This window comes from Marmota marmota, unplaced genomic scaffold (genome assembly GCF_001458135.2).
Source record: "Marmota marmota marmota unplaced genomic scaffold, marMar, whole genome shotgun sequence".
In the NCBI taxonomy this organism is placed as follows: domain Eukaryota; kingdom Metazoa; phylum Chordata; class Mammalia; order Rodentia; family Sciuridae; genus Marmota; species Marmota marmota.
Window position 1 is genome coordinate 44,221,736 of NW_026000016.1, and position 10,514 is coordinate 44,232,249.

General features: G+C 37.7%; 1 protein-coding gene across 1 annotated transcript; it reads right to left on the reverse strand.

Annotated features, from left to right (window-relative positions):
* Positions 1-3,506: 3,506 nt before the first annotated feature.
* Znf281 (zinc finger protein 281) lies at positions 3,507-9,325 on the reverse strand. Its single transcript, XM_048809016.1, has 4 exons — positions 9,269-9,325; positions 9,052-9,093; positions 6,864-7,605; positions 3,507-6,755 (listed from the first exon to the last, which is right to left on the reverse strand). Exons 1-4 carry the CDS (start codon positions 9,323-9,325, stop codon positions 4,321-4,323), a joined length of 3,276 nt encoding a protein of 1,091 aa, XP_048664973.1. The 3' UTR covers positions 3,507-4,320.
* Between the last annotated feature and the right edge of the window lie 1,189 nt (positions 9,326-10,514).

Consider the following 10,514-nt stretch of genomic DNA (forward strand, 5'->3'; position numbering starts at 1 on the left):
CAGATATATTCCTGATAATGTATGGACCTAGGGAGACAATTCTATTAGCTATCCCCAGAGTCTGTAAGGACTAAAATGTCAAGAATTTCCTTGTATGGGCCAAAGATGCGTTAAGAATTTAGACAGAATCTACTTAAATTAGTCACACTCAGTTATAGCCAGTATTGTTTTAAAAAAGCAAAACAAATACAAAGAAAGCAGAGACAATTTTAAGTGTATGTCCTCTTTATAATCATAATAATCTCTTTAAAAATTAAGTACAGTCTTACAGATAAGTTTTTTTTTTTTCTTTATAATTTTTTGATCATGGGCAAATCTACAGAATTCCAAGATGCTCTCTTCATGCTAATGTTCATTTTATATAATAAATTATTAAGGACATAAAAGTATAATAAGAACACAATTTCCCTCAAAAATCTTTTATCAGGAACTCTTTTATCATCTCATAGATGGTACAAATAAATTAGCAAACCACTAGCGATCTCTCTTCTTAAATACCAGGAGAGATCCCATAACAAAAACATATGTGGAACATTACTGACACAACCTCAAGAAACATGATGCATGGATCATATCATAGCACTAACAAAGGAATTTTGTATCACATTTTAAAACTGAAATCTATCATTATGTATCACAGAAAATAAGAAAATCACTACATTCAGAAAATGAATCTTCAGGTGTTTTACTCTAAAAATAGGAGTTGGAAGTTCAAACAGTAACTTTTTTTAAAGAGGAACTTGTGTTTAACAATATATGCCTTCACAAGGCCATATCACTCAAATTGCCACCCAGTTCAGATTTAAAGGATACTAAATGAAGGCAAATGATTACAAACTACCAGATACCAGAAAAAAAACTTTTACCTCTCTTATATGATAACTGTTAACACAGAAAGCTAAATACAGAAATATTTATATCTTTGCAATTAAAAACTTGAAGCACAGATTTCTTTTCCACATTTTTGTTCTCATTATTAAATTACCTCACAAATTACTAACCATCAATTGCCAAATTATGTTAGTCATTCTGAATTTATAGTAGCAAAATAGAAATCCAAAGCACTGTTTCCAGCATGTTAAAAGCAAAAATCTTTAATTTTAAAATGATCAAATTCAGACACAGATATTCCACAAAAGAAAAAAAGGTAGTGGGGTGGGTTAAAAAAAAAATTAACTTGTTAGGACTAATCTTCAGGAGGGGAATAAATCATCTGTACAGGGAAATTAAGAATTTGATTTCAATGCAGAATCAATGAAATTAAACTTTTATTCAAAGCAGTGAAGACTGCTTAACAATGAGTTCAAGAAAACAATTAAATCTGGAAATAATACCAACAGATAATTAATCTATATTATTTCCTAATCATATGGGCACATGCTTATGCTTAATATACATGATTAATCATTTCCCTAAAATACTATCATATATTTAAGAAGCAAAACATCCAAGACCTATTCTACTCTTCAATATTTTATTCCTAATACCTCAACATTTGTGGCCACAAAATATCAGAGCATAATTTCCTCATGACCTCAGATGTCTAAGCCAACTTCTCGTTCATCTTTAAGTTAACATATTTACCTTGGACACATTTTTTTCTTTTACTGCTATGGATAGAAACCCAGAGCTTCATGTGTGCTAGACAAGTACTCTACCACTGAGCCACATCATGAGTCCAGAAGCACCTTTTCTGCATCTTCCCTAATACCTATACTTTCAATTTCTAAGTTAATTTTGACTTAACACTACTTTTTTCTTACCAAAAATGCTGAAGACCATTTATACATGTTATCCTGTCATTTTAAAATAACCTGAGGCAAAAAAGGATGCACCTTGAACCAAAAGTATTGGATTTAAAATATTGATTTAAAAATAAAGCCTCTAACAGTAATCTCTCAAGAGTAATATTTAGGGTGGCTAATCAAATTCATTAAAACATGTTCTAATTCACATATTAGACTTTTATTCTTCCATATTTTTGTGCACCTCCAACAAAATATTTAACCCATTTTCAAATAAAATAAACCTAGAAACATAAAATACTCTTTAAATACAATAAAAATGCAAGTTCCTAAATTGCAGGTTATACCATAAATGTGACTATTTTATGAAATGTAGTCCATAGAAAACTCTGAAAAATGTGTCTGATTAAAGTGATATCTCCTTTCTTCAATTTTGTGATTAACAGGACTTTTATTGGTAGTAAACTAGAGCAAACAATCAGAATAATACATATGCAGTATTCAGTACACACAATAAAAGTTAAAGAAATTCAAAACCTGTATAAAACAGACAAAAAAAACTGGAGAAAAATCATACAGCTTAAGAGATACAGTGGTAAAGGTTCTCTCCATCCTTTAATTACAGCTTGTACTCTGTACCCAACAGAACTTACCGCACTTACTAAAATAAGAAATACAGACTTTTAGTACTGAATGTATTTAAGAGGATTAAACACATTTTCTAAAAATATTTCAATGACAAGTTGGTGACCCTGTAGCTGCTAAAAAGCTAAAGGGAGGAACATGGGGAAAGGAAATTAACTAGTATTTTGTAACCATTTTTAATAATTTCTTATTTTCCAAACACTGCTTTTATAACAGAAGTGTTTTACACTTGCACAATATTAATTACTTTATTATACATGGAAGCCTGTGGTAGGCTGATTACACAATAAGACTGCAAACAACCAGTGGTACTTTTCTGACGTCAGAAGAGTACATAAGACTGAAACATCACCAAAAGTACATAAAAAACTCATCAGCATAAACATCAAAGTACATTAAAAAATATAATCAGGAAAAAAATACAATTGCTAAAAAGTGGTTTAGAGCAGAGCCACTGCCTATCAGTAGCTTTAAATGGCAATTAGCGTTCATAGCAAGTTTTGATGACTTTACAAGACCCCCTGTACAATACTAACACACCCTCCTTTAAAAATGTACATTAAAGGCTGCAATTTCACAAAGAGGTTCTGATGTCATTATTAAATACACACTCTTATCCCTCATGAGTTATGTCACCAGGTGGAATCACAACCCTATTAAAATCTATAGTTCTGAGTCCATGCAGTTTTATTATACATAGATATCCATATGGGGTTTGCTTTAAAAAAAAAAAAAAAAAAGTGAGGTTGAGGATGTTTAACCTACTGTTTAGTATTTGGATGCCATAAGGCATTTAAATGCATAATCAATTACTTATCATTCTAAAATGATAGGGAGAAGAGGGAACAAAGCAGGCCCAGAACTCTTAAGAGGATAGGTTAACAAAAACCAAAACACATAAGTGAAGGTAATATAATAATAACACAATAAAAGAATGTTTTTCAGGCCATGTATAATAAATAATGCATACCCCAAATTTCAATGAATTATGTGATTCCAACTTGGGTTCTAAAACTGGAACCCACCAACCACTTGGGCTTCAACATTGTACTAGATGTCAATAGAATCACTTAATGGAACTACAGCCTTGTTATAGTTGGGATAACTAGAGGATGCTTTTTTTTTTTTTCTTCTCCTTTTATTAAAGCTATCATTCCAGGCTTTGATCAAAGATCCAAGAAAATTTGTTCTACCAGGCTGGAATGAAATGTGGTTTGGAAGTTCAGAGTACATTAAAAAGCTGCAACAAAATATTAGGTAGCCAACAATCTCAGAATTTTGAATCAGCCCAGATGGAGATAGCAATTTGAAATGTTTTCGATCCCTTACTTAAATGATGAAATATATATTATACCAGCCCAGAAAGAGCAATTTGAAATGTTTTCGATCCCTTACTTAAATGATGAAATGTATATCATACTATTTGTAAATTGGATATTCCATTACGGTGATAACGTACAGAATTCCCATGCGTTATTACACTTTCCTGAGAGTAAAGCAATTAGAATAACCTTAATCCTAGCAACAAAGTTTTTTTTTTGTTTTGTTTTTTTGTAGTTTTTGTTTTTTGATTTTTGTTTTTTTAGGTTTTTTTGTTTTGTTTTGTTTTTCTTTTTTTGGGATTTTTTTTTTTTTTTTTTTTGCATTTAAAAGTTTTGGGCTATTCCCTGACAATCTATACATGTAAATTTGATTGCTAAACATTGTCACTTTGAATGTCAAACTATTTTTAATCTATTGATTTTGATTAAAAATCATAATACAAACAGAGCTAAAATCACACTAACAAAATAAACTAAATATGAAAAGTTGCATTGAAAGGGCATTACATTATTCTTAATAGGATCGTGTAGAAACATTCCAATGGCAGTGTTCTCAAAATAAAACAAAATTACATTAGAAGACCCCCAGCCTGGTCACTTCTGGGACCTTACCTGTAACTTTGGCTGGTGGGTGTCTTTACTCTTGTACTACATGGCTCACTTACATCAGACATCATATTTGTATACCCTGAGAAATCTGACACTGAAGTCCTTACTCTATGGTCCACTTCTCCATTAGAGTTAGTGATAAAGGTCATTGGCACCCTGCTGCCCGACTTAAACTGAGAACCAAATGCTTGTGCAAAGTTCTCAATCTGGTACGTTGTTCTAGGCTCTATGTCTTTCTGAGGATCTATCTGGCTAGCTAACTCCTGAGATGGAATCTGAAAACTTGTTGAGGACTCTAAGTTTTTCTGTTGTTCCTTCTGGCTAGTCAATTTCTGAGATGAAGACTGGAAGGCTGATGAAGTCTCTAAATTCTTCTGAGAATCTATCAGATCATCCAGCTCCTGGGAAGGTGTCAGCTGCTGATGTGTAGCATCCAAAGCAGATAAATAAAGACCTGGTTGAGATCCAAACAACATCCCAAAAGGAGGCTTTGGCAATGAAGATGGCAACACTGAGGTAACAGATTGGCCGAAACCACACTCCAAAGGAGATGTAGTGTATATTTGTTTTTCTGGAAATAAAGTGTGGTTGTGGAGAGGTGAAGACAAACTGACAAATTGGAAACCATGTCCAAGAGTAAAACCTGCGTTAGTAGATTTTTCAAAAGCCTGTTGGAGGTATTTGGAGTATTCTTGCAACATGTGTGTTTTATCATTTGAAGGTGTTTGGGTGCCTGGGCTCAAATTTTCTTCTTGAACCAATTCTGAGTGTTCTCCTGAGGTGTGTAAATCCACTCGTGGTTCTGTTATATTGAAAGGATCCTCTTTCTGGCTTTCTGATTTGTTGGAGTATTGATCCAAAAGACTTTGTAAAACCTCATCAGGAATTCCAGACTTGTCATGACAAGACTTAATTTCAGCATTTAGTGCTGAAGAGTCAATAAGTGACAATGGCGCCTCACTGTCCAAAACACTGACACCTGCAGACTGAATGACGGACTGTTGGGAGACCATGTGTCCTACATTTATAGAAAAGGCACTGTTGCTGCTGGCAGTTGGTAAATATCTTCTTTTCTTTGAAAACTGCATGGCATCATCATAATTACTACTTATTTGACCTTGTTTACCACTTGTACTTTGGAGAAGACTAATGGTCTCCACACTATTATTTGATACTATACCAAGTGAGCCACTTGGTTTCCCAGACAAGGATTTCTGTCCAACTATGTCTGGTAATGGTGACACAAAATTAAGGTAGCTTTTATCTGTATTCTTTCTGCTTCCTTTCTTAAAGATCAATTTTGGCACCCTTTTCTGTAGTTCATCTATACCAGTGCCAATTATGCCTCCACTGGAAGACACAGTAGGCATTTCTACTGAATAACTCTGCATGTTTATATTATTTGAAATTTGTGATTCATTTGTTTTACCAGTTTTATGTTCCTTATTTTCAATAGCTATGCTTTTTGATTTTGATTTTCTCCTTGAAGAACTTGTATTTCCCTGAGACAACACAGCCAGATTACCCATACTGTTATGGTTTGATGACCCAGGTTCTGTACTAGCGGCTCCTTTCGCTATGGCTTCACCACATGTGCGCCTGTGCTTCAACAATCTATCAGTCCTTGAAAAATACTGTTGGCAAGTGTCACACTTATATGGCTTTTCTCCACTATGTGTCCTCTTGTGTCTCTCCATATGGTACTTCTGAATAAACTTCATGCTGCATTGATCACATCCAAAGGGCTTCTCTCTACTATGAATTTTCTCATGTCTCTGCAGTAGATATTTCTGAATGAAACCCATACTACACTGGCTGCACTGAAAAGGTCTTTCTCCTGTATGAATGAGGACATGTCTCCGCAGGTGATAGGAGCTTCGGAAAGCAGCACTACAGTGATCACAGATATGAGGTTTCTGACTTGGGGAGAGGATGGCACCTTCTCCATCACCAACCAAAGAAGGTTTGGAAGATGCACTTGGCTTCCTCTTGGCTTTGATTCCCTGAGATTCTGGCTTTGGCCTCTTTGCCTTTTTGACATTAGTGTCCTGCTTTGGCTCCTCGTTGCCATGGTCATCAGTCCTGCTACTGCTGCTCAGTAATACATCACGGTGGTGCTGGGCTGGTTGCTGCTGGACATGCTGGTGGAGAATACTGAGGTCCTGGATGACGCCGTGGCTCCCCCCTTCCCCTCCTCCTAGGCCTGGAGATCTCTCTTCAGCTCCAGCGAACAGCCCCCCATAGTGGTGGTGGTGATGGTGGTGGTGGGACTGCTGTTCCTCAGGATCCGCGGGTTTCTCCTGCTTGATGCTAACCAAAGACTGCAAGAATCCCCAGGAGGTCCTCTGCGAAGGGAAGGCCGCGGCTGACGCCGCCGGCTCCTTCTTGAAAGTCATGTCCGGGGCTGGCGGAGGGGGGGGCTCAGCTGCCGGGGCTGCGGAGGTAGAGGAGGATAACACGCACTGCGGGGGAGGGGCGGCCGACCCCGCCGGCCGTGTGAAGCTGGTGACCGGGGGAAGCCGGTGGTTGAACATAACCATACCCTGGGGAAAGGTGGGCTCCATCTCTGCTCTCCTGCTGTTGCTGCCGCTGTTGCCGCTGCTGCCGCTGCCGCCGCCGCCGCCGCCGCCGCTGCCGCCGGAGCCGCTACCACCGCTACTGCCCGTACCACCGCCGCCACTCAGGAACCCGCTGCCGATTTCATACCCGGAGGTGGCCTGGCTGAGGAGAGGACGGGGGAAGAGGGAAGAGGGGCAGGAAAAGGAGGTGGAACCGGGCCCCGGGCCGGGACCACCGCAGCGCTCAGGACCCCGCCGCGCCGCCGCCCAGACCGCAACGCGCCCAGCACTAATTCCCAGTCCCGTCGCCTCCGGCACCGGCACGCAAGGCCCTGTGACTCTTCCCCGAGCCTCGACCACTTCCTCCCGGACCCACCGGCAACACTTACGGGTCCCGCCGCCGCCGCAGCCGCCGTCGCCTCCAGTTAATAAAAATAACGCCGTCCTCTCCACAATGGAATTAAAAGCCTCCCCTGTACTGCGCAGCCGCGGCGCGGTGTCTGCTGGGAACTCCTCGACCCGACCAGAGGGGAGCTCTACGGACTCACGGCGCCTGCGCCGCAGTTTCCGCCCGGCCTGCCTGTCAATCACTGGGGCGGTTGGGCGGAGTTGAGGGACACCAGGGTAGGAGGGGCGGGGATTTGGAACCCTACTGAAAGGGGCTTCCGAGGAGAATAGACATGATTGGTGGACTACACTGAAGGAGACGAAAGTTGTTGAGGGCTTCTGGGGGAAAGACGCTCAGGAGGTGGAACCCAAGGGGCGGGAAGTTGGGGCGGGGGAGTGGGCATCCGTACTGCAGCGTGGCGTGGGAGCTGCAGAGAAAGGGGTTGGAGGAGAAGGTGAGGAAAACTGAGGACTGAACTTTGGGGATTTCTTCACTTTAGGGTTTGCAATCCAGGTATTGAACCAAAATACAAACCCCAAAGTGGATCACTTAAGGCACCTTTAATTCTATCTAAAAGCCTTAAACTTCAATGCCCAACATTTATTGTTGATATCTCTATTATCCCTTTTAGTTTGGAAACACTAATAATCAGCATCCTTTGCATTTAGAGGAGGAATCTACTTTGAAACCGCAATAGAGGTACCGTTGCAAAAAAAAAAAAATTTTTTTTGTCTTACTGCCAACCTACCTGAAGGCTACTGGAAAGGGAAACCGTGTGTAATCCAGGTGCAGCTGTCCTGTAAAACACACCCACACACTTACTTCATCAGCATCACATGTTATTTAAATGTTCACATACCTTTTCATTCTACCTAAGGAATCTATTTGCCACGTTATATTGCTGTCTGACCTTTATATTATTTGTGAAACATTGTCCAGCAGGCCCTTCTAAGTTCTCTGCTTGGATCCATTCTTGCCTCTTTAATATAGAATTCCTACAAATTAATGCAAAATCACAAAATTTTCTGTTAAGGGAAAAGTATAAAGTAAAACGTTGAAATCAAAGTTATATCAACAAAACAAACAAACAAAAATAAGCATTTAATCAGTCCCTAGAAAAGACACTTTCATTACAAGCATGCAGAAATCTAAACCAGCAACTTCCCTGAGGATATTTATAGACCACAGAAAATTTTAATAAAAGAACTAGAGTTATGACAATAGTTTATTTACATAGTATATTTTCTTGATGAAATTATAAGTCCATTTTCTTATAATATTTCCTTAGCTAAATAACTTATCATAATTAGGGTTTGCAAATAACTTCTCTGAAGAAATTTCACAATTGAAACCATAAATATTATTTACTAATACTTATGGGACTCTCTGAGTTTTCCTGAAAAACTTAAAAGACAATATTTGATGAACATTTTGAGATAAGAAATAATTGTACTTCGCTAACTCCATGCAATGACATATAAGCATTCCACCATTTAAACTGAAACTTTAATATTGTCAAGTATAGCTAAGTGTTAAAGGCTGAAAATTCAAGAACTCCAGGCAGTAGTAAAATATTAGTCAATGCCTGTGAGAAATGAGGCTGTCCCTTTATTCAGGGTGTCAGTGTTTAATAGTAAGCTCGGATGCATATAAGCTAGTCCAAGCATGAAGGGCAGTAGGACACTCATATGAAAAGCCAACTTTGTTCCTCAGTTATCAAGATAAGAAACCTGTCATTTCTCTCATTCACTCTGTCAGCCTTGAGATACTCCAAGCAGACTTACCTCTGTGTTGTACACCCCATATATCAGGAAGATGAAGAGTCCCTGTAAAATAAAATGGAGGGGAAAAGCTGTTAACGCTAATCATTTCAGCAGTAGAAATACCTGAAATAAACTTTCCTGGGAAGAGACAAAAGAAGACACACTTCATCAAGGTCAATTTATTTTCCTATTTTTCAACATTAGAAGCTGTACCTTGAGCATTTATATGATAACATACCAGCACATCACTTACAATGGTTGTGCTATTCAATTTTTTAGAAGTAGAAAATGCCATCTCAAGTACATGGAATAGTAATTAGGAAAATCAAAATATCACGCTCTGAAAGATAGCTGGGTGATGAGAAAATTAAACTCAGAAAAAAATGCCATCAAAATAATTAATATTAATAGCACTAAGCATTAGTATTACTAAGTGTTGTTTTAGACTGCAGCAAGTGGAATATATTTGTTACAATCTTTGGTAGGGTAAAAATACAAAAATTATTATGAAACTCTCCAGGGCTGGAGGCACAGCTCAGTGGTAGAGCACTTGACCTGTCATATAATAGGCCCTGGGCTTTATCCCCAGCACTGCACACACACACACACACACACACACACACACACACACTACCAAACCTAAAACACTAACAAGATAAACTTAAGGTAATAAGTATGAGTAATTTTTAAAATGATATTTAAAATACCAGTTCAAATTAAGATAAGAAATTGACATAAGATTTTATATCATTAGCTTTTGTGAAGTACATAGATTTTTTTTGTATCCTATATGTAGTAAAGTTTCCCAAGAATTGCTACTTATTAGTTTTCAGCTTTAGAGAATGCTTAATTGATTGTATGTACAATTAATTCTCACTTTTAAACCTAAAAATCTTAATGTCTATAAGTAAATAAATGATGTGCTTAAACTTATTAGAGATGATATGGAACAGGAAATTTTGCCATGTTTTTGTCTGGGGAGAAAATAAAAATGTATGTTGGTATTATTTTGTTAGGTACTAATAAACCAAACATAAAATAGGAGTTTGGTCTAAATCTGGAAATGGTCCAAATAGTTAAATAGCATATTTTCAAAAGAAAAAAAATATTTTTGAGAAAAAGGAAAAAGAAGATTTATTGCTTTGCTAGAAAAGGAGAAACCCAGGGAACTCCTGTCCCAGAGTCTGTGGTTCTGCCCATCAGCAGGAACAGGCGGCTTCGAAAGGAAAATATTATAAGAATATTTTAATATTTATTTTACCTCAGAATACTTACATCTTACAGATAAACAGTTCTAGAACAAGGTGGTCATGTAAAACAGAAACATTTTTGTTCTTGTTATTTCTTTTTTAATGGGCTTCATTTTTTTAAACAAGTTTTGACTTACAGAAAAATTAAGATAGAAGTGAGAGGAGAGTTCACTTATACCCCACCCAGTTTCCTCTATTGTTAACATTTTACATTAATATGATACATTGGTTCAA